Raw genomic sequence first — 23735 nt, forward strand, 5'->3', positions numbered from 1 at the left:
CTGGCCTCCAAGAACCACAGCCTGGCCAGAGACAACTCAGCCAGTCCCCCCAAATGGCAGGAAGGGGAAAAGTGCCAGCATCACGGGGCCAGGACAGTGACCTCCTCTGCCAGCCTTGCCGGCCTCCCATGGGATGGAGCCACGGAAGCCCAGCAAATGGGAGGGGCAGAAACCCAGGCGTCCCGGGCCGCCCCGCCCCCTCCCGCCCCCCATCCCTCCAGCCCCAGGGCACCGAGGAGGGAGCCGGGCAGGGGCAGGCGGCAGGCGAGGGAGGAGCGAGGGCGGGAGGGGGAGGAGGGAGCCGGGCAGGGAGGGAGGTGGGGGGGTGGAGAGGGAGAAAAAGAAAGAAAATATTTTCCGTGTCCCCGCCTGCAGAGTCAGTGTGCGGTTTGGGAGAAAATGTGTCGGATATTTTGGGGCGGTCACGTGGGCGGGCGGGCTCCTAGAGGCCCCGGGACAGTCCCAGCCTAGAGCCGTGCCCCCCCCGGAGCCCCCCATTACCGGGAGCCCCTGACACTGCGACGCTCCATCCCGGAGACCGCCCGACGCCGGGACCTCGGGGCTCCGCGGCCTCCCTTCCCCCTCCCTCCCACTCCAGGTGAGTCAGGCGGGGAAACTGGCTCGCCCGCCCGCGGACGCCCGGGTCCCCCGGTGAGGTGGGCTGGGGGAGGGGGCGCTGAGGAGCGACACCAGTTTTATTCCCTCCCTCCCGAGGCTGGTCAGGCTGTCCGCTGGGCTTGAGTGGGGATTCCTGCCCCGACTGGGGTCAACCCTCATGTGGGAAGGGAATGGGAATGGGCTGGATTATCTGCCCTTCATTTTGGTGACTAGTAGGGGAGAACATATGTGGAAGAGTCTTCAGCCAGGGGGCATTTATCCTACTTTTGTGCTGAGAATGTGAGGGAAGACAGGGTTCCCTCCTGTGGGGAGAGACAACCTAACTGCCCCCTTCTCCACCCCCCTGGGGCTGCGAGGGGTGGATTCTATGTTCCAGGCTGATCCAAGTTCCTCCTTCCCCAATGGAACGGCAGAGCTTGGACATCAGAAGGGCCAGGAAAGGGTCTAGAGGCAAGTGATCCTGGCCTTCTGGGTCTAGGAGTTTGGAGGGACAAGTGGACAGGAGAGGGATCTGTGAAGTTTCCTTGAACTGGCATGCCCGTTCAGGATTCCCTCTGACATGTCCCCAGCCACAGGTGTGTGAGTCTTGGCTCCCTCCAGCCAAGGTGGGGGGCTCCTCTGGAGTATTCTTGAGGGGAATCCCAAATGGAATGAAGGAAGAGCAGGAAGACTGGGACAGGGACCCAGGATTCTACTCCCGGAGTCCCATTGCTTCTCTGTCTTTAGCAGTTACAGCCCAGTCCCCTCAATCTGACCCAGTATGTAGGAGGGAGTCTCTCAGCAGGCAGCCAGAGGGTAAGAATATGCATAGTTGTTGGTGGTGGTAGGGACAGGGGAGCCTGAGTAGGGGTCTATAGTGTAAGATAAGTAGCTGAGATGACTGTCCTTCTCTAACTCTCATGTCCTGGGCAGTTGGCATCCCAATCCACAAGTCTGAGGCTCCTGTCCTTAAGGTCACTCTTCAGATGCTGAAGTGGGGTTGAGGACCACAGCCAGTGTCCCCTATCCTTGAGGCAAGTAGAGAGAAGACAGGGGAGGGGGGTAGTATGTACAGGGTGCCTGGGGCTTGGGTATCCCAAATAGACACACACACACACACACACACACACACACACGCACACGCACACTCTGTGGCTTAGAACCTGGTAGGCAGCACAGGGCACGCCCCCCCACACCCCCCCCTGGCTCAGAAAGCCACCTAACTGGCACCTCCAGTTCCCCCCCTGCCCCACCCTGCCCGTGCCCTCCGATGCCCACACACATTCCACTGGCATTGCCTGCCTGCCTCCTGGGCACTGCCCCTCCCTGGGGCTAGTGGGGTGGAGGGAGGGCACCTGGGGATGAGAGGTGGAGACTCAAGGGTCTGGACTCCCCTAAGGCTGGCACGCAGCCAGGGAAACCTGGCCCACTGCTGCCTCCTGGGGAGCAAGCAGGCTGGGGGCCCAGGCTAGAGCAGAGGATGCCTGGGTTCTCTGCCCAGGCTGGAGATGGGGTCATGGAAAAAGGTGGTCGTGTTTATACAGAGGGGAGGGGGGCAGCGGGTGGAGAGCAGCCGACAAGAGCAGCTTTGTTCCAGGCTCTGGAGTGGGCAGGGCAACAGGGAGACTTACCCCCCCTCCATCCGGCAGCCCCCTTCATCCATGCCCTCCCCTCAACTCCACCTCAGCTCTAAGAGAAGCAGCTTTGTAAGAGCCCCCTTCCCCTCGGTCATCCCCCCCCCGCCCTACCGTCTGAGGTGGCATCTTGGGAGGAGAAAAGTGTTCTCTCCCTTCCACTGGTCCCCCAAAGAACCAAGGCATCTGGGGCCCTAGTTTAGGGTTTCCTTTTACTCTGCACTGCCTTCAAATCCTTGGTCCATTCCTCTACCCTGGATTTAAGACCCTTCCCTTCTCTTCCCAGCCAAGACAGAGGACCAGAGCTCAGAAATGGGAGGAATCTCTGACCCTTTCCTCTTTACTCAACTCCCAATCCCCTTCTCTAGGGCAAAACAGGAGGAAGGCCAGGGAGAGTGGGGTTGTCCTTGGCTCATTTCCAGTCTCACTCCTTGGTAAGGACCAGGAGTTGAGCATCTCTTTGTGGGACCCCCCCCCCCCAAGTCCTCCTGCCCTACTCGCAGGTTTCAGTTTCCCATTTGTAGGTGAGAAGCATGGATAAGGAGGGCTAAAGCCCTGTTCCTTAGGCCCTGTTCCCAGTCTAAGCCAAGTCTGGGGAACATGGGGGTTGGGGTGACCTCTAGTAGCTTCTCACCCTTGGCATTGGAGGGGTTAATCTACCTGGAATGTGGCCTGGCCAGTTGAGCTGTGACCCAGGGGCCTCAGGGGCCCTTGGACTCCTGGCTCCACCTGGGCCTAACTGGAGTTGAGGACTTCAGGGAAGAGGGGAAGGAAAAGGAGAGGGACCCTGAGGGCTTAGAGCTCAGACTTTCAGGGCCTGGGAGACATGGGGCTAAAGAGTTTGAGGGTGCTAGGGGTATGCGTGGTGCTTGGTGAGGGGCAGCTTCATGCATCAGGGCTAAGTGCGAAGTGGTGGTGTTGGAGTCTGAGTTCCTATACCTCCATGACCACTTACCCTCAGGGGCTTGAAGGCCAAGGTAGATGAGAGATAGGAAAAAAAAAAAAAAATAGCACAGGTACAAAGATTGAGAAGCAAATACTGATGGAAAGAGATGCAGAAATACCCCTCACCTACCTCTGGGCCCGCCCACCCTGCACCCTGTAGTCTGTCTGGGTTTTACTGTCTTGGTCCTTTTCTGCCCTTCTTCATATCAGTCTGTTGTGGTTCTGGCTGGTGGAGGTGCCCAGGCCAGGGTGACTCTCCTTCCCCAGCCGACTAACTCCCTAGGGAGGTGGGCAGTTCTGGGGCTCCTGGGAAAGCCAACCTTTCCCTTGTCAGAGGATCAGGAGAGGAACCACCTGCCTGCCTAGTCCTAGGATTCCCATTTCTTCTCTCTGCCTCCTTCCCCTTGCCCTCCCCCTGGGCTCAGGTTTAAAATCTCAGAGGCAAGGCTACATTTGGGGAGGAGAGGATGCAGGGAGAGCTTCCCAAAAGCAGGGAGCCCAGAGATGAGAAAGAAAAGAAGGCGGAGAAGCAAAGTAAGCTGAGGACAAGGAGAGGAGCTCCCTGGCATCATACTGGGTGCGTGGGGAGGGTTCCATCAGCACCTGTGGATTTGAAGGTGCAAGAGGGGTTAGGGAGTGAGGGTAATTGCCGACAGAGAAAGACTTGGGAGGGGAAAGTGGAAGAAGGAGTATTGAGGAAGACAGAAGGAAATGCTAATTAAAAGATAGGTATGGAGGAAAAGAAGGTATAAAGAGAAATAATGATACATTTACATAGCGTTTAGTGGGTGCCTTACATTATCCTTAATACTTTACCTATGATAAGTGGCCCTATTATTATTCCCAAATGACATATGAGGAGACTGAGGCACAGAGAGATTAAGTAGCATGCCCGAAGTCCCAGAGCCGGCAAGTGGAGAGCATGTCAATTCACGTAGTCTGGCTCCAGAGTCCGTGCTCCTCACCGTGGCACTGTTCTCCTCTCCAGAGGCATAGGGCCCCAGAGTCATAACAGAGGCATGTTCGATTTCTCCAGGGTGGTAAAGAGTTTGAATCTTGGGTCCACTGCTTTTAACCATGTGACCTTAAGCTAGTCACTTAACCTCATTTTCATTATGAAACGGGAATCATATTAATAATTCCTACTTCACAGGATTGATGTCGGGGTGGAGCCAAATGTCTAGCCCAGCTGGGCTTCATGATCACTTCTCAGTCTAGGAGTCCTCTCCCCAGAAGTCCTCAGACCATCCTGCACCTTGGGACCTCAGTTTACCCTTCCCTGGAGCTAATCTAGAGAGTGTCTCAGAGCCTGGATACCCCCTGCCCTGCCCCTTCTACCATACTGCACGGGCTGGAGCCAGGGCAGTGTAAACCCCAGCAGCACAGAGAGAAGACCCCAACTGGGAGAGGGTCATGGGGCTTGAAACCTCAGAGTGATCATGCTCTCACCTTTCCTTTCCCTCTCTTTCTCCCTAGGATTCTTGGAGACCCATTGGGCAGGCCAGGCAGGGTGGGCACGGAGCCTCCCAGGCCAGGACAGTGGGCATGGGCGGGGGCTGTGGCTGAAGACCTCCCCCGCCCAGTGCAGACCTCTGGGGACTCCCACACCGCAGCTGCCATGGCCACCAATAAGGAGCGACTCTTTGCAGCTGGTGCCTTGGGGCCTGGATCTGGCTACCCAGGGGCAGGCTTCCCCTTCGCCTTCCCAGGGGCACTCAGAGGGTCTCCACCTTTTGAGATGCTGAGTCCTAGCTTCCGGGGCCTGGGCCAGCCTGACCTCCCCAAGGAGATGGCCTCTTTGTGTGAGTCTCAGGGATCTTGGGGGATGAGGGCAAATCGAAACAAGGAGGGCATTTGGAGGGTGGATGGTGTAGAAAATTGGCACCCCAGTTAGGAAGGCAGGCAGGGGATGTGGGTTTGGTCTAATGGAGTAGTGGTGAGTAATGGAGAGTGGGAGTGGTGGTGAGGAGGGGGTTTGGATGTAGACTAAATGGAAGTGTACAAATGAGACTTTTCTTGCTCAAATAGTATAAGTCGGTAGCGGGCCTAAAATTGGAGGGTCTAAAACTGCCTCCTGAGCTAGTCAACTAGCAGAGAGGAGCACCTTTGTGTGGGCAGCCAAGGGTGGGTCTGGTGCAGTCTAAGGCTGCTGCCTGCATGCAGATGGGAGATGGGGAGCCAGGCTGGGAAGCAGGAGTCTGGAAGGCCGGTCAGCTGGCTCTGTAATCAAGAGGTGAAATTGTTCTGAATTATGTGGAGGCTGCAAAAAGAGGGAAGAAATATAGTGCCAGGTGCCCAAGGATGTGTGGGGTCAGGAGACTCTCCTTGGTTCTGGAAACAATGGGAACAGCCACAAAGAAGGTGCCTCTTGTACCATAAGTAATCTGGAGAGGTGCAGGGGGTGTTCCAGAAGCATCCTCTCCTCCAGCCATGTGGGTTCTGGACTCCTCTCCTGCCTCCAGGTCTGGCATGGTGCCCACATGCTGCGCAGATCCCTACTTGTCCCCCAGGCTTGCCCTCCTTGGGTTAAGCCTTTGAATGCTGACAGCAGGCAAGGCTTGGGTCTCTCCTCCTCCCTCTGGGACCCCTCTCCTCCCACTTGGTAGTTGTCCCTCCTGGCCAGACCATTACAGGTGGGGGTGACCATGAACTGGAGGGCTGTGCTACTGGGCCCAGCATGTGAGAAAGGGTTAGCATGTGAGAGAGGGAAGGAGGGAGGGAGAGGGAGAGAAGCAATCTCAGACAGAGATAGAGACAGAGATGGAGAGGAAATGACAAAAGGTAAAGACATATCCTTCTAGCACCACCAGCTCAGAGACAGGGGTAGAAGGGAAGAGCCCCTGCCTCCAGGAGGGGGCACTCAGAGGGTTGTGTGTATGTGAAAGGGGTGACTAGACTGGGCTGGCAGCGCCACTGGAAAGAGTGTGCTCATCTGGAGAAGGTGTGTGTGTGTGTGTCCAGACCTTATGCAGTTGTGTGTGTGTGTGCAGCATCTCCCTGAGACTCTGCTCATATGCAGAATTCCAGTGTGTACAACAAAGACTCAGTGTGAGGAGCGAGGAGGTATTTAATAGGGCTGCTGACGGTGTGTCTGGTGTTTGGTGAGGCCTGCTGGTGGCATGTCTGTAGCCCAACAGGGGTTATTTGAGTGGCATGCAGGTGAACAAGAGAGTACAAAGCCCCCTTTTTGGAACCTTCAGCTGGGCTTCCCCCTACCTCATTTTCACTCCATGAATCTGTCCTAGGGGCCTGGAGAAGTGGAAAGGAACCACCCTCCCCACATAAATATATTTCTTGCAGAGAACCGTAGGACTTAATCTCTTGGGATTTGATTTTCTCAGGTTCTGGGAGAGGCAACTAAAGGAGCTGGAGTAACCAAGGAGAGGAGAAAGAGAGTGGCAGTGGGGAGAATGCTGAGAGCTAGAAGCCATTCCCCAGGGAAGTTCTCCTTTTGCCCCTGTGCCTTGGACACGTTGAGATCAAGGTCAGGGTTCAAAGTGAGGTCAAGGTAGGGGAAGTGGTCAGGCTGGGATCCATTCCCAAGGGCTGTGCTGAAGGAAGGGGGCTGAAAGGAGAAATCCAAGGAAGGAGGCAGAACCAGGACAGGTAGCTGGGGAGGGTGTGGCTAGGCTAGCATTGAGGGACAGGTCTGGGCAGGGAGGTGGCAGGAGAGGGAGGGGAGGAGAAGGCTTGGAGGTGGGTCCCTACACAGCTGAAGTGGAGGTGGGGCATGCAGCACCTAATGGGAGTTCAGAGGGAGCCAGAGCCAGGAGGAAAGGATCCTGGAGTCGGGAAAGTTCCCAGAGTGGGAGAGTGGCCCAAGGGTGAGACAGCGCCCTCTCTCATTTCTCTGACCTGATGTCCCTTTTTGGTTGAGACCATACCATGGAGAGAGATTAGAGGCCTAGAGTTGATGCCAAAGCCACATCCACTCTGAGTCTGTGCCTCTCTGATCACCCTCTCTCTCTTAGTCTACAGAGCCCCTTTCTCACACAGAATAAGAGACAGGAGGTGGTCTGTGAAGGACTCTGGCGTTTCTCCCTGGGGCTGGCTTTTGGAGCATATTGCTGGGTCCTTGGCAACTTGGGGACATCTTTGTAGAGAAGGGAAGTCTTGCACCACCTCTTGGGGCTCTTCAGGGGCCTGAAGGGGTGAGGCGGGTGTCTCAGAACTGCGTAGAGGAGGGGAGACGTGAGGGGAGAGTGTGCTGCCCAGGCAAGCACAGGCCTGTGCACGTGGGAAGCAGAGCGGGGTGTGTGTGTGTATGTTCATGCATGTGCACGAAACCCCTGTGTCTGTGTCCCCGTGTAGCTCTATGTTTGTGAATGCCAGTGTGCTGTATATTTGCTTCATTCAGGGAACACAGTGTGAAGAGTGGGAAGGGAAGCCTTGCCCTCTTCCCCCTCCTGAGGAGACGGCTGTAGCCCTGAGGACCAGGTGACCTCTGAACCTGGTGACACTGCCCAGGCCATGGGGCCATTGTCCCTAGGACAAGGAGTCCAGACTTCACTACACTAAGTCACATGGAGAAACTGAGGGCAGGCTGGCACAGGGAGAAAAAAAGTCCTATTAATACTTAAAAGAAACTGAAAAAGAGAGACTCACAGAACTGAACAAGATGAGGGACAGCTATGAAGGCAGAAGGGCACAGACACAGGCAAGGAGAACAAGCAGGCAGTGAGGGTGGTGAGCGGACAGACGGCAGCTCCAGGAAAAAGCCCCAGTCGCTGCCTCCTTTCTCCTCCCCTCCCCGGTCTCTCCTCCTCGGCTCCAGCTCCAGCTCCAGGCCGACACAAACGGGGCTTTGATTGCAACAGGAAACCTCTTCGGTGGGGGGAGCCGGGCAAGCCGCCGCCGCTGGGGCCCAGGCTGCACCCCCCCTCCTGGCCCCCTACCCGGTCCCAGCCCCCATCCTGCCCAGCGCTCCTCACTCCTCACGTCCTGCCTTGGGCCGCGTCCTGCATTCACACCTCCCCATTCTCCCGCTTCTTCTGCTGCCCCCTCCTCCAGAGAGCCCCTCCCTTTGCTCTTCAGGTGGGACTCCTAAGTCCCGACTTACCCTTTTGGGCAGGGCCTGCTTTACTTTGAAATGCCCTCTTTTCAGTTTTTTGAGGGAGGGTTTTGGAAAAAAGGGAGAATTTAGCATGAGGAAATCAGAGCCAGTTATCCTCAAGCCCCATCCAGAAGGTGGCAGGAGGAGGGAAAAGGAGGCGTGCATAAGGAGTTAGCTGTCCTCCCCACTCCTGCTTGTCCTGGCCAAACTCATCCTTGCCAGGGTGGTAGGGGCTCTGAGGGGTGACAATGCAAGAATCCCAGTGCTATATGGCCTTGGTAGTGGAGGAGGAGTACACTCCTCTTTGCTTCTGGGGCATGCCTTTGTGGGGCTCTAGCTGGGAGGGGGTGTGCCCTGGTGGTGGGGCTCAGAGGGAAGGGGGTGAGTCAGGCAGCAGCCCCCCTTATACTCCCACCAGGCTGGCGGAGAACATCTGGTTCCCATGAAATGCTAGAAGGCTAATGGGTCTAATTGCTGCAATAAGGGCTGGGGGTACTTTGGGGAAAAGAGGGGGCACTAGATCCCCCAACCTCTTACATTCTCCCCAAGGCTGCACTGTCTGTCTAGAATGGGGGGTTGGGGTTGATGGGAAGGGTGGACCTAACACCCTAATGCCTGGTCCTAAGGCCCCTCTCCCTTCAATGCCTGGGAAGCAGATACAGATGGGGTGATCAGGAGTGGGGTGTATCTGGTGAAGAGAAAGGGGGGCTAGTGAGGACTCATGGCTTCCTGGAGCCCTCCCCCTACTCCTCCTGTGCCCTCCTCCCAACCCCCCTCCCTTTGGCCTGGCCACTTCTGGTTCTAATTACCAACCAGGCAGGCTTGACTTAATTGGGACCTTTCGGATTTCGGAGGGGGAAGGGGGGGCCTGACAGCCTGAAGTTGACTAATCAAGGCTCCTTCCCCCTTGTTTTTGGGGTACTCCCCATTTTGCACTTAATTGATTTTTTTATTGCCGCTGGCCAGATTCGGATTCAGAAACCTATCCCCCTTTTTTTTCTTTTATCTTTTTTTGGGTTAGCTAGATTCAGAAATGGGGTACTTGGGGTTGGGTCACAAGGGAGAAGCTCACACTGGGTTGGAAAGAGCACTACATTCCCTCTCTTTCCCTGCTTCAAGCCCCCTAGTCAGCCCTGCCACCCCGAGTCCCCCCTATCCACAAGTCAGGCTCTACTTCCCAGCCTTCACCCCCACCCCCGTCCCTAGCAGCCACCCTGGCCCCTCCCCCGCGCCCGCCTTCCCTCGCCTACTGTGGCACCCCTTCCTGCTGTATTCTTCCAAAAGGCGCCCCACTCCTGCAGCACCCCAGTGCGCCCCCCACCCGGTACAACAGATTCTTAGAAAAGCGCGCCCCGCCCTGGCCCAGCCACAGCCGCCAGGCGGGGGAAGGGGCCGGGCCGGGCGCCGCTCCCGCTCCCCCGGCGCTCCCCGTGTGAGCGGCGCTGACAGAGCCGGCTGGGCCGGCCCGCCAGGCGGCCGGGCGGCCGGCGGGCGGGGCGCGGGGGAGGGGGCGGTTTCCGGGAGTCGCCGCCGCTGGCGCTGTCCCGGGGCCAGGGTCCCCGATTCGGCCCGGCCGGGCAAGGGCAAACTTCTGACGTGGCCAAACCTCCGCCCCCTTCACCCGCTTCTCCGCCGGGCGAGGGCGCTCAGTGCCGGAAGGGACAACCAAGGGAGCAGTGTGGCGGCCCTTGGAGGGGCACTCAGTGTGGCACTGAAAGGGAGGAGGGGCAGTTATTGCCGAGGGGGGCACTGGGCACTTTGGGGCAGTTGGCACCGTAGAAACGCTGGGGGAGGGGAGCTGGCACTCAGGACGGCAGTTTCATCTGAGGCACAATTGGCACTGTAGGGACAGTTTGGGGGCTAGTTTTGTGCTCTAAAAGTGAAGTTAGGTTCGAGGAAGGGGCATAGAGACAGTTGAGGCGCTTAGGAAGTGTCAGTGCGGGATGGGGCTTCGGGGACTTGGAGGGAGGCGGCCCGGGACGCCGCGGAGGGAGGACAGCTAGGACTAGGAGGGGTAGACTCTCGCTAGCGCTGGAGGGGGCGGGGGGACTCCGCGGCGGCGCTGGAGACCGCCTGGGCGGGGTGGGGCGGGGCCGGGTCAGGAGGAGGTGAGCGCGCCCGGCCACCCGCCCCGAGGGGGGTTCCCGGAGAGTTCACGGCGGGAGCGCGCTCCGGCCCTCGGACCGGGGGTGGGGAGAACGGGAAGGAAGGAGGAGGCAGCGCGCGCCGAGCCGCAGGAATGTACTGTTAGGCCCTGAAGCGCGCGCGCGGAGGGAGAGGGAGGAGCCAGGCCTGGGAATGAGAGGGGTGGAGGTGGTGCAGGTCCTGGGCTCTGGGAGAGCTGCCGCACGCAAGGGACCTCCACGTTCCCTTCTCCCCAGTCATCCTTAACACCGCTGTATTGACTTGTGTGAAAAAAGGAGGGTTGGGGGGAGGGGAAAAACTCTATGGAATGAAATGCTTGTGCTTGATTCCTCCACTCCTTCCCCCAACCCCGACCTGGGCACGCGCCTAAGTGCAAATACGTGCAAAGCCTTTGGGCTGTGGGAAGTATGCTTGCAAGCATTCTCCCGAGCTAGGTGTGTTGCACAAACGTGTGCACCTATGATTTTATGTGCATGCAGACATGCATGTGCACTATTGCATATTTGCAAATGCTTGGTGCCTGCCAAGATAAACGCATGCACCGGTGTGTGTCTAAGCAAGCGCGCGCGCCGCGGAGCGAGTGTACGTATGTGTATGTGTGTGCGCTCCACTCTCAGCTCTGCTCATCTTGGTGCCCGGCCCCCTTCTCTCTCCAAGCCCCACCCCCCACCCCTCCGGGCTTCTCTTTTACAAAAGGTCTCCCCAGTGCTAGCAGCCGAAGCGCCCAGAGTGAGCTGGACCCAGGCTGAAGCGGCAGCCCCGGCTTCGAGCCCCGCCCAATCCCTTTCCCCTGCTGGGGATCCCCCTCTTCCCCGCCCACCCCTTACTCCGCATGCAGCCCAGCGCCCTATGCTAGCCCTCCCCCTCCCCCCCTGCAGGAGCAGGGCGCCGCCGGGGGAGGAGGGGGAATCGGCTGCGGGTCCTTGGTGTTCCTAGCACCCAGCTTCCCTCCAAGCCGGGTCGCGATGTACGACTGCATGGAAACGTTTGCCCCGGGTCCGCGACGGCTGTACGGAGCGGCCGGGCCCGGGGCCGGCTTGCTGCGTAGAGCCACCGGCAGCTCCTGTTTCGCCGGACTTGAATCTTTTGCTTGGCCACAACCCGCCAGTCTGCAATGTAGGTACCCGAGCCCGGGGGTAGGGTGTGGGGTGCAAGAGAGGCTGGGCTTACTCTTTTCATGTGTAAAGGAAGAGACTGGGGTGCAAGCGGAGATTCTGGCCCTTTCTATGTGAGGTACTGGCCCTTTAAACGTGGGGGCCTCAGCGTCTCCTTTGCGTGTGTGCAGTAATGTTTGGAGTGTGTGGTTTTTATGGTGGGTGTTTAGCTAAGACCTGTAGTTGATGCCACTCCAGAGTTCCTGGGGATAGCGAGAGACTGAGGTGTGTTGGTAGTTCGTGCCCTCAAGTCCCTGTCCTCGGAGGGATGTGGCACCCAGGACCGTGGGTGGCGTTTGTAAAGTCCATGTGGAAAGTTGGGAGTATAAAAAATATTATTTGCAGAGCCTGTGAATCCCTGGAGTGTGCGGCGCTTTGCCTAGGTGGTATGGATGTGAGAGTAGGGGTCTCCCCACCACTGTCGCCCTCCGACAGCGTTGGCAGGTCCACATGGCTTGTGTGGGGATGTTGGTGGCGTGAGGCCGAGAGGGCGTGTGCCCCTGCGTGGCTGCGGGGGCGGTTTTGGAAAGTGCTGTGTACCAGAGTGCGTCCTGTGTGTTCCTGTCCAGAGTCGAAGGGGTTGTGCATTCAAGAGGGAGAACGCTGGGCTCTGCCCCCAGCCTCCAATTTAAAAAAGAAACGTTTGGAAAGAAGTACACTGCTGTATGCAGAGAGATGACTTTTTCCTATGGCTCCAACACAGAACTTCAGCAGGAAGCGAAAAGTTTAAAGCAAAGTTTGTGTGTGGTGGGGGGTGGCCCAGAGGTGACAGCGGCAGGGGGACTACAACTACTGGGTCCCCAAATGTGTATCTTCCCCCTCTGTGAAATGGGAGATGCCAGGCCTGGGGCCCTGGAACCCCTTTCCAGAGCAGTAATAAAAAGCTGGGGACTGAGAGGCAGTAAAAATGAAGTCCAGATGAGAGGCGGCTTTGAAGCCTGGGCCGCAGTGCCTGGCGGGGGTGGGGTGTGGGTAGGGGCTGGGAGGGGAGCCTGGAACACCCCCCAAATTTACCCGGGGCTGGGATGCACTCGCAGCCCGGGTGCGGCCGGCAGGGGACGAGGGGCTGGGGGCACGCTTGGAAGGGGCGGGCAGCGGGCGGGGCGGCGGGCGCTGGGGGAGTGCGCACGCCGGGTCACAGAGCCCCCGCCAACGCGCCTCGCTCCTTGGCACTCGGCAGCGCTGTTTACAAGTTCGGATTTTTTTTTCTTTCTTTCTTTTCTTTCTTTTTCCTTTCTTTCTTTCTTTCTTTTTTTTTTTTTTTTCTGTATTTTGGTTCCAGGACAGGGCTGCTCAGATTTAACAACTGGGTGACTGGAAGAGGGAGATGGCAGACAGGAGACCATACTTTGGGGTGGGGTGGGGCAAGAATTAAAAGTTTGCCATTTCAGTGGCAGAAAAAGCATGGAACTATTACTTTGCACCAAATCCCTGTGAATTCTTAACCTTCCTGTCATTGCCCAATAGGATGGGGAATTGGGGTATGTTGGGGGGGGGTGTGCTGAGGTGGAGAGAATCTTCCAGAAAGAGTTTTGGGGAACTCAGCAAGGATCCTGACCTTTTTCAGGTCCATGGAAGCCCCTTGGACTTGACTGGCTATGTGTTTTTGCATTTTAATTTGGACCAGTAGTTTTGGCCTCTAGGGTCCTGGTGGGCACACAAAGCCAGCTTCAGGCCTGCCCCCACACACTTTCAGAGGCAAAGTCGCTTAGAGAGGAGGGCTGGATGGTGTGTTTGTGCCTGTTTGGAGGATTTGGTGTCCTAGTGCTGTGCTGGCAGGCTGGGGTGTTTGTCTGGTGGTAGAGCAGTTCGTTTGTAAATGTGTAGCCAAGTGTTGTGTGTCTTGTGTGCCTTGGTGACTTGTAGATCTACCTCCACAGTGTGGCTGGAGCGTGTCTTTATCTCATCAGTGTGTTCCCCTGTGCCAGAATCCGGTCGGGGTTATAGGAGCACATTGTTAGTATGCCTGCTTTGCTGCCCTGTGTGTTGTTGACCTGTAGAGAGAGTGTGTGTCTCCAAGGAGGTGTGTGCTAGATTGTGAGTCTAGGCTGCTCAGCTTTGGGCCTCGCAGCTGGGAGCATTTACAGCCGGTTATAAAGAGTTTGTTTGAAGCTCCGCTCAGCCTGGCCAGGAATTTCCTCAATTTCAGCAATTTGGGCTTTAAAAGGAGAAAAACCTAGAGCCCACCCCCCTCCTCCCCAGCAGGGGCCCCTGCCTAGCCCAAGAGTAGCATCCTGATGGTGGGGTCTCAGCTGTGGGCTGGGCAGAGGATCAGATTGGAGTAGACCCAGTTAGCTTTCCGGGGGGCCTCCGCCCGAATGAAGATTGACCTCAGAGCCACTGGGATGCACTTTAGGGTTCAGGGGGCGGGGGTGTGACAGTACCACTTAGATGGGAAAAGCTGCCCCTGGGCCTGTCTCCCCACAGCCCCCAGTCTTATAATTGGCTGGCACTGCCCGATGCCAGCCTGACCGCGCCCAGGTCCTTGCGCAAAAGAGGAAATGAGGCAGTGCTCTGTGGGCAGGGAGGGCGTCAGCACCAGAGTGAGCACCACCCCATGCACAGACCTTGGGCAGAACACATGCCCTCGGAGGACACTGTGGTGGGCCTGAAGATGGGAGGCCCAGAAAGGCATTCCAGCCCTCCCCACATCTCTCAGCCCCTCCTGGAACTCCCCCAAGTCTTGAATAGACTCCTGGCACCCTTCTTTCTTACCCTCCTCTCCTTTTTCATTGAGGAATCTCACTCCGGCAGGATTCTTATGCTAATTGTGTGTGTGTGTGTGTGTGTGTGTGTGTGTGTGTGTGTGTTGGGTGTGGGAAGGTCTTCCCTCCTGTGAGGTGTGTGGAGCTAGCCTGGAACCCTGGCATCCTGGGCATTCTTTCCCCTCTCGGGCTGCACTAAGGCAGCCTTCTGACCAGGTGGCCTGCAGAGGGTTAGAAAGAAGGAGGTGCTCATGAGGTGGGCACATGCAACACTCCTTAAGGAGGTTCTTAGGGATTTCTTATGTTAACTTGGGCCCTCTAGGTGTGGGCAACAGGTCCTACAGGTTGAGCAATTTACAGATTTTCCTAGCCTCTGCAGATCACACACACACACACACACACACACACACACACTCTCTCTCTCTCCCTGTCACACACACACACAGATATACCCAGCAGCTTCCTGAGCGAGGGTATCCTCCCCAAACTCTGTGGGGCTGAGACCCCTTTTGAGCTGCAATTGGATATTTTCTTTGGAGGCAGTTTAGGAGTGAAGACAGGCTCAGAGAGGGTCCAGAGATAAGTCCCCTCCCCCATCAGCCCTGTTTACCCACTGTCACCTGACTTCTTGGTTTGCTACACTCCCAACAGCTTCAAGCCCTGAGAATCTGAGCAAATACCTCAGTCTCCCCTTCCCCAGCTTCTCTGACTCATGGCCACTTAGATCTAATCAGAGGACCTGAGAGCCTTGGCCCCACCATCCACTGGAAGCGTGGCACTGAGCTGGTCACTTCCCCCGTCTTGGCCTCAGTTCTTCAGGTGTGAGATAAGGCTCCTGCATGTCCTCTGGTTTACTGTCCCGATAGCTGTGCCGCATTTGCTCCACATCTCACTGGTTTCTGGGGAAAAGGACTTTGGTGGTTATTTGGGGGTTGGTGTGAGAGGGAAAAGCCTGAGGATTATCTACCCTGTACTACCTGAGATATGAGGTCCTGTTCTAACTACTGAGTATCCCAGCAGGTCATTCAGACAGGTGCCAGCTATAAGTGGCCTGTAATTGCCTCTCCATCCCCAGATCTGTTGCCCCACAGGGAGGAGGATGGTGGGAAGTAAACTACCTGACAGGGATGTACAAAAGTGACAGGGAGCAACTACACAGTTCAGAGTGCAGGGCCTTAACCCTTCCACCCACCCACTCGATTGTTAGGGAAACTAAGGCCAAGAGAAGTTAATTTCCAGGATAGCCTTGGCCTGCAATTTGGAGAATTGAACACTGTCATATAGGGCTAGGACTGGTGTTATTGTGGAGGAGTTGGCCAGACTGTAGGGGGTCACACTCACAACACGTTGCAGTAATAGTGGCTGTTGAGGGGATTCTGGGAGTGTTTGCTGTGGGCTGTACGTGGTTGCAGGAACTAGTGCACTGTGGGAGTGATGGTTATCACCAGTAGGCCGGAGGAAGAAGCGCCCATGGGGTATGCATGATGAGGAGGCCTGGAGGTCTATGGGGTCCTTCTCCCCTGACCCTCACATCACTGCTTCCCCCTCAGCGGTGGAGACACAAAGCACTAGCTCAGAGGAGATGGTGCCCAGCTCGCCCTCGCCCCCTCCGCCTCCTCGGGTCTACAAGCCATGCTTCGTGTGCAATGACAAGTCCTCTGGCTACCACTATGGGGTCAGCTCTTGTGAAGGCTGCAAGGTGTGTACATGGTGGGGGTGGGCGGATTGGGGGTCCAGAGTTACCGAGTAAGATCAGATACCAGGGACACAGATGCCAGGAGTAGGACAGGGCTGCTTTGCACATAGATGGTTAAGAAATTGGGTCAGGCCTGGGGCATCCTGCAAGGCCTGTGAGAGGCTGGTACTCCCAGCATCCTGTTTCAGTGGCACTCTCCACTTCCCCCCAACTCCAGGGCTTCTTCCGCCGCAGCATTCAGAAGAACATGGTGTACACATGTCACCGCGATAAAAACTGTATCATCAACAAAGTGACCAGGAATCGCTGCCAATACTGCCGGCTGCAGAAGTGCTTCGAAGTGGGCATGTCCAAGGAAGGTGGGTTCCTATCCCTGGCCTGGGCAGGAGCACTCCTGTCCTACCCTGGGACTGCTACCCTCTCTGTTCTGGCCACCCCCACTTTCCTGACCTCTGAGACCTATCCTCTCTTGGGGTGCTACCTCCTCCCAGGTCAGTCCTATTTGATTAGCTCCATTCACCCAGGAGGCCCCACCCTTTCCCATTCTCCCCTCTCTGGGAGCTTAACCCTTCCTCTGAATGGGTGAATAGGGGTTAAGGCCTCACATTCCCCCTGTTTCATGGGGAAATTGGGGATGTAGACTTGCCAATCCCCTCCCCTCTCTGGCTCCCAGGACTGAGCCAGAGATGGATCTGGGGTGGCCCCTCCCCTATCCCCCCCATTGTGCTGCCAAGGCTATAAGTGGATATCCTGCCGCCTGCATATCCTGCCCCCCCCAACCTCCAGCTCCTGCAGGGTGACAGGAAGGGCAGGATGGAGACATGGAGCCGAATGGCCTGGGGAGAGAGCAGGGGTTGCAGGCCCTGGGTGGGGCTGGGGAGAGCCAGCCTAGGAATAGGAGCTAATGTAGGAGATAGGGAAACTGAGGCATTGATTAGAGTACCAGGGAATAGATATTCATGCTAAGGACTGAGTACATTAAATTTGGGTAAGAGAGGATGTCCAAAGCGAGACTCCAAGGGTCCTGACCTTCTCCTTGCGCCTCCACCCTCAAGCTGTGCGGAATGACCGGAACAAGAAGAAGAAAGAGGTGAAGGAAGAAGGGTCACCTGACAGCTATGAGCTGAGCCCCCAGTTAGAAGAGCTCATCACCAAGGTCAGCAAAGCCCATCAGGAGACCTTCCCCTCGCTCTGCCAGCTGGGCAAATACACCACGGTGAGGAATGGGCAGAGCCCCAGAGAGGGTAGGGCACTCTTCACGTTGTCGGGGGAATGGGTGTGGGTTGTGTTGGAGGCTGTGGTCTGGTGATGAGGACAAAGAGAGCATCAGAATGGAGGGGAGAGCTTGGGGTATTGGCTGAGAGAAGACAGCCCCCAGAGGTGGGCCGCAGCTTGCACTCTAACCTTCCACCCCTCCTCCTGCAGAACTCCAGTGCAGACCACCGGGTGCAGCTGGATCTGGGGCTGTGGGACAAGTTCAGTGAGTTGGCTACCAAGTGCATCATCAAGATTGTGGAATTTGCCAAGCGGTTGCCTGGCTTCACAGGGCTCAGCATTGCTGACCAGATCACTCTGCTGAAGGCTGCCTGCCTGGACATCTTGGTAAGTTAGGCCCTGTGGGTCGTGCTACGGCTTGACCCTCATGTGAGACCCTCAACAGTTCTTTGGTCCATACAAAGATTTCCTTATCCCACCCTGCCATCTGGGACTCTTCAGATCTCCTCTACCTAAACTCTTCTTGTCTTAGCCCCTGCCCCTGTGACTGATCATACACCCTGAATACCCTGCGTCCTGACTTCTCAGGACCTCTCCTGCCCAAGCCTCAGATCCTCCACCTCTGCCTTCCTCCCCATGCCTGCTTCAGGCTGCACTCACTGGGGACCTGACCTTCTCCTCGCTTTCCACTCATTCCCTCTTTTCCTCACACCCATAGGAGCATCTCCCCAGAGACAGCACTAACCCTCCCCCACCCCCACCTCCAGATGCTGCGGATCTGCACAAGGTACACCCCAGAACAGGACACCATGACCTTCTCCGACGGGCTGACCCTGAACCGGACCCAGATGCACAATGCCGGCTTTGGGCCCCTCACAGACCTGGTCTTTGCCTTTGCTGGGCAGCTCCTGCCACTGGAGATGGATGACACAGAGACAGGGCTGCTCAGCGCCATCTGCCTCATCTGTGGAGGTGCGGGGGTGCCCCCTGGCGTCTGCCTGCTCTCCGTTCCCACAACACTCCACACCTGATCTCTGACTCCGCCGGAAACGTGGTGGTCTCTTCCCTTGGGATTTTTGCACCTAGCGCCATCCACAGACTTCTCAGATCCTGTACAGGCTTCCCAGCAGCCTAGAAAATAGGACAAAAAAGAGGCAGAGCCGGGGGAGCTGAGGAGACCCTAGATACCGGTGCTGAGATAGGAATCTGGCAGGAATGATTTACCAGAGAAAGCCCCTTGCTGAGGGGAGAAGGTACAGGGCTTAGAGCAGGGGAGATAGCCTGGGTGGGGCTCAGGAACAACAGGGCAGGGGCTGATGGGACAAAGTTTGGGACCTGGACGCCCATAGGGCAAGGCCAGTTGGGAATCAGCTACCTGTCACTGTGTCCTCCCCATCTCTGCCTTCCCCTCTCACTCCACTGTGCTTGTCCCCATAGACCGCATGGACCTGGAGGAGCCCGAGAAAGTGGACAAGCTGCAGGAGCCACTGCTGGAAGCCCTGAGGCTCTATGCCCGGCGCCGGCGGCCCAGCCAGCCCTACATGTTCCCGAGGATGCTCATGAAAATCACCGACCTCCGGGGCATCAGCACCAAGGGTTAGTCCCGAGTGAGCGTCCCCTCTGTGTCTTCTCAGAGCTGCCAGTCTCCCAGGTCAGACCGGTGGACAGGCAGAGACAAGGACAGAGTGACTGAGAACCAGGCGACCTACATCAGAATCCCAGCTCTGCCTCATACTAGAAATGGGAGATGTTGGACAAATTCTTTTATTTTTTTGTACCTTGTTTTCCTGTTTGTAAACTGGGCTGTACTTACACCTACCTCATAAGGTTACTGTAAGGACTAAATGAGTTTATGTACAATGTAAAGTGGTGAGTACTCGTAGGCCTAGCTGCTTGAGAGGCTGAGGTGGGAGGATCACTTGAGCCCAGCAGTTCCAGGCTTAGTGCATTATGATCACACCCATGAATATCCACTGCACTCCAGCCTGGGCTACACGGCAAGACCCGTCTCTTTCTCTTTTTTTTTTTTTTGAGACAGAGTCTTGCTGTGTTGCCCGGGCTAGAGTGAGTGCCGTGGCGTCAGCCTAGCTCACAGCAACCTCAAACTCCTGGGCTTAAGTGATCCTACTGCCTCAGCCTCCCGAGTAGCTGAGACTACAGGCATGCGCCACCATGCCTGGCTAATTTTTTTCTATATATATTTTTTAGTTGGCCAGATAATTTCTTTCTATTTTTAGTAGAGACGGGGTCTTGCTCTTGCTCAGGCTGGTCTTGAACTCCTGAGCTCAAGCGATCCACCCGCCTCGGCCTCCCAGAGTGCTAGGATTACAGGCGTGAGCCACCGCGCCCGGCCCTGGCTCATTTTTTCTATATATTTTTAGTTGGCCAGATAATTTCTTTTTATTTTTAGTAGAGATGGGGTCTCGCTCTTGCTGAGGCTGGTCTCAAACTCCTGAGCTCAAACGATCCACCCGCCTCGGCCTTCCAGGTGCTAGGATTACAGGCGTGAGCCACCATGCCTGGCCAAGACCCGTCTCTTAATTGCGCGCGCGCAAACACACACACACACACACACACACACACACACACACACACACACACACACACAAAATGTACTTAGAACTGTGCTGAATTAAAATTCAGTTCTGCAGTTGCAGTAGTCACATTTCAAGTGCTCAATAGCCGCATATGGCTAATGACTACTGTACTGGACAGAGCAGATATTTCCGACACTGCGGAAAGTTCTACTGGACAGTGCTGGTTTAGAAGGATGCCTGCAATATAGTGTTTGGTAAATATTAGCCATTGTTACAAATGTATTAAGAACAGGCCTAGGATGGCCAGGTGTGGTGGCTCATGCCTGTAATTCTAGCACTCTGGGAGGCTGAGGTGGGAACATCGCTTGAGCCCAGAAGTTTGAGGTTCCGGTGAGCTATGATGATGCCACTGCACTGTAGCCTCGTGAGACTCTGCCTTAAAAATAAAAAACAGGCCTAGGAAAACTGGCAAGCTCTGGACATTAGAGGTGAGGTGGCTGGGGAATGGGGCTGGAAGTTGTGCGCAGAGCAATCTTTGAATAGACAGCCTGAAAGAATGGGACGAGTGGGTGTCAGTCTTGGCAGATTAGACCAGGTAGAGCTTCCTGGCAGAGGAGCAGCACCTAGAAACCTTAGTGGGGAGAGGGTGAGCTGGGGACAGAGAGGTGACAGGCCTGTGCTGTGAGTCCCCATAATCAGAGGGCAGCTGAGGAAGATTAGGGAGGTGGCTTCAAGGGCCATGTGCCTCTGTCCTTCTGAGCCTCTTTGCCTCTCCATTGCAGGAGCAGAAAGGGCTATTACCCTGAAGATGGAGATTCCAGGCCCAATGCCTCCCCTGATCCGAGAGATGCTGGAGAACCCCGAAATGTTTGAGGATGACTCTTCACAGCCTGGTCCCCACCCCAAGGCCTCTAGTGAGGATGAGGTTCACAGGGGCCAGGACAAAGGGGGCCAAAGTCCCCAGCCTGACCAGGGTCCCTGACCTCCCCCACTGTGGGGGTTGGGGCTCCAGGCAGCAGACTGACCATCTCCCAGACACCACCAGTGACTGGGGGAGGACCTGCTCTGCCCTCTCCCCACCCCTTCCAATGAGCTCCTTGTTTTTGCCAAAGTTTTCAGGGGTGCCTCTGTGTTCATCCCCTTCCTGCTCTAACTGGCTCCCTCACCAGTCCCGGGGGCCTGCCCTGCTCCCACCAGGAGAGAGGGCAGGGGCGTGAGCCCGGGTTTGGACTCTAAAATCTCAGCACTGCCCCTCAGATGCCAGGGTCCTAGGCTCCCCAGGGCAGGAGGAAGACCCTGCCATTCCACAGTCCCTTCCTCTGCCAGGTGCTTGGGCCTCTGGGAGCAAACAGGAACACTAGAGACCAAAAGGGGGGCAAAGGGGGAGGGCTGAGCCCACCCTCTTGCGCCTACCCTTGGTGCCTAATGCTGTGCAATGCACCTGCTGGGTGCATGCTGCCCTTGTGCCCCATTCTCCTGCCAGGTCAGGGTGGGGGCGGGCTGGGCCCTGCATTCTGGGGTGAAAGGGACAGATGCAGGTCCATTCTACACCTCTTTGCTTGGGGGTGGGGTTTGCCCTGTGCCCTCCATTTGAGTCCCTCCCCCAGCCCCGTCACATGCTTTGGGTTCCTCCTGCCCCCATCTCAGCCATAGGGCAGGGATGCTCCTACACTACAGAGGGGCCGGGCAATCCCTTTCTCCCTAGTGCCTTCCACCCTTGACCCCCAAGAGCAGCTTGGCCCAGGGAGGGGGGATGCTGCTTAGCTGATCCCACCCTGACCCAGAGGAAGCCTCTATTTATTTATTAGCTTTTGTTTACGCCCTGGAATTGACCCCTTCCTCCAGGGGTCTTGGGTGGGGGAGCCCAGGGCCCCTGTGACCCCTCCCTTCCTCCAATCCCCAGTTTGTATTTAGCTGCCAAATAAGATTCCCACTGGCTCCCCTTTTTCTCTGGGGGGGTCAGGGTGCTGTCCCCTCCCCTCTGTTTACATCTCCCCTCCACCCCGCTGTATTGCATATTGCTGAGTTTTCTATTTTTGCAAAATAAAGTGATGGAAACTCGTGGGATGTGGCTCCCTCTAGGAGGTGGCACGCGGAATAACCGGCTGACCTGGAGAGGACGCTGAGGGAGGAGGGCCAGCTCCTCCTCTGTGGGCCTTGCAGTTTTCTTAAGGGCACAGAGAAAACAGGATGAAATGTGCCTGGATGGGGGGTGGAGTGGAGGAGCCCACAGGGCACCCCAACTGGTCAGGCCTCCCACAGCCTCCAGGTGGGTTCTATGTTGGGCGCTGGGGGCCCCTGGCAAGGCATGAACGGCCGTCAGCAGTCTCTGAGCCCATCCCCGGTCCAGGCATGCACATGTGCATATCTGCCCTTCTCTGGGCAGGGGGTCCGTTGAGGTTTCATTGGTTCTCATGAGGGTTTCTGGGCCTAGAAGAGAAGCTACTGTGTTTCTGTTTTATAGCAGCCCCTCACCCAGTGAGCTGTGCCGCCCTCTGTGACCCATGTTCACCCCTGACCTCCATTCCCCCCCAACCCCACTGTTACTTTCTCTCCCAGTATCTTTCCTTGCCCCCACAGGCCTTCCTCTGCAAAGTGCCTTTGCAATGCCTCTGGCCTCTGCTATGCACCCCTGAACTCTCTTCCCCCTACCCTCTGTGACTCTCCCTCAACGCCTCCCCAGCTCCCAGCCCCACATGGCCCACCTTCTCTGGGAGAGTGCCTCGCCTACCTTGTCCCTGGCGCTTCGCTGGTGACCTGTGCATCTGGAAAGAGATTTAGGATGTGGGAGTGGGGGAGAAGAGAAGGGGGGGAAGCAGAAGAAGAAAGTGAAAGAAAGAAGCTCTAGAGGAAACCACAGGGCCTGAGGGGAAGGAGGGGTCCTTGCCATGGTAACCCTGGGTGTGGGGGAAGGGTGTAGATTCTGTCTAGCCCACAGCCTGGGGCCCCCCCAAAGCCCACCCGGAGGAGGAACCCCCCCCCCCCAATTGCTTCCTCCCAGCAGCTGCACTTCTGAAATCCACCTGACCTTCCACTAGGAGCTGGGTGCTCTGCTAGGGGCTGTGGCTACAGCAGGGAGCCTGGTAGAACCCGGCCCTGCCCTCAAGGAGAGCTCCTTCTGGTAGGGGAGACAGACCTGTGAACACACCTCTTGTCCCACTCCCTCTCAAAGCTCCCAGTGGGCTGCATCCTTGCCTTGGCTCTAGCTGGTGGTTCCTGCATGCTCTGTTTCTCCCAGTTCACTTCCTCCGGCCTCTTCCCAGGCTCCACTACTGTCGTGGCTCCTGCCTGGCACCTGCCTGGCACCCCTCACACTCTGAGCCTTGCCCTGTGCCTCTCTCGCCAAGTTTCCAGCTGCCTGGACCTTGAATTTCTCAAAGCCTCTCCACTTCTCACCCGCATTACTCCTCATGCCTACCGATTCTCTTGTCAAGCCCTTAGTATGTGCCAGGTACTCTTGTAAACAATTGATGTGAGTTGGCACATTTAATTCTTACAAAAGTCCTATGAGTCCCACTTGACAGATGAGAAAACAGCCACAGAAAGGGTTAAGTAACTCAGCCAGAGTCCTTATTCCTAGTAAGTGGTGGGGCCAGGATTTGAACTCTGGCACTTTGGCTCCATGGCCCATGTAGTTAAGCACACTATGATGGGCATTGGGTTTTCAAAATGAAGAAAAGTCTGTAAATTCCCTCTCTGATACTTACTGCCGCCTTATTCCTCTTATCATGTTCCTTCCTATATGCAGAGGTTGCCAGTTTTGGAGGCAGGCAGACCTGGATTTAAATCCAAGACCAGCCACTCACCAGCTGTGAGACCTCAGGCAAAGTTCTTTACTTGCTGCCTCTAAGCTTCACTCTCTACATCTGTAAAATTGGGGGATGGGGGACTCACACCCCTCTTAGGAATTTGTTGTGAAGATTAACTGTAATGTGAAGGGTCCAGCATGTGACAGGGGCTCAATAAATGAACTTCTTCCAAATCTCTGCATCATCTACTTCCTTTGCCTATCTGCTCCACCTTCTCCTAGATCAGTCACCCCCACTACCCCCAG

The 23735-nt window shown here is 56.5% G+C and overlaps 1 protein-coding gene across 2 annotated transcripts; it reads left to right on the top strand.

Annotated features, from left to right (window-relative positions):
- The first annotated feature begins 333 nt into the window (after positions 1–333).
- Positions 334–21742, top strand: RARG (retinoic acid receptor gamma). Of its 2 annotated transcripts, XM_045553884.1 has the most exons (9): positions 334–598; positions 4653–4978; positions 15784–15932; positions 16147–16288; positions 16985–17145; positions 17355–17531; positions 17912–18116; positions 18582–18740; positions 20464–21742. In XM_045553884.1, the coding sequence occupies exons 2-9, from the start codon at positions 4795–4797 to the stop codon at positions 20661–20663; spliced, it is 1377 nt and encodes a 458-aa protein (XP_045409840.1). In that variant the 5' UTR covers positions 334–598; positions 4653–4794; the 3' UTR covers positions 20664–21742. The 2 variants fall into 2 exon arrangements, with proteins under 2 accessions (XP_045409840.1, XP_045409841.1); XM_045553885.1 differs by lacking the exons at positions 334–598; positions 4653–4978 and adding an exon at positions 10463–11490.
- Positions 21743–23735: the final 1993 nt, after the last annotated feature.

The sequence above is a fragment of the Lemur catta genome, chromosome 6, assembly GCF_020740605.2.
Source record: "Lemur catta isolate mLemCat1 chromosome 6, mLemCat1.pri, whole genome shotgun sequence".
NCBI lineage: Eukaryota > Metazoa > Chordata > Mammalia > Primates > Lemuridae > Lemur > Lemur catta.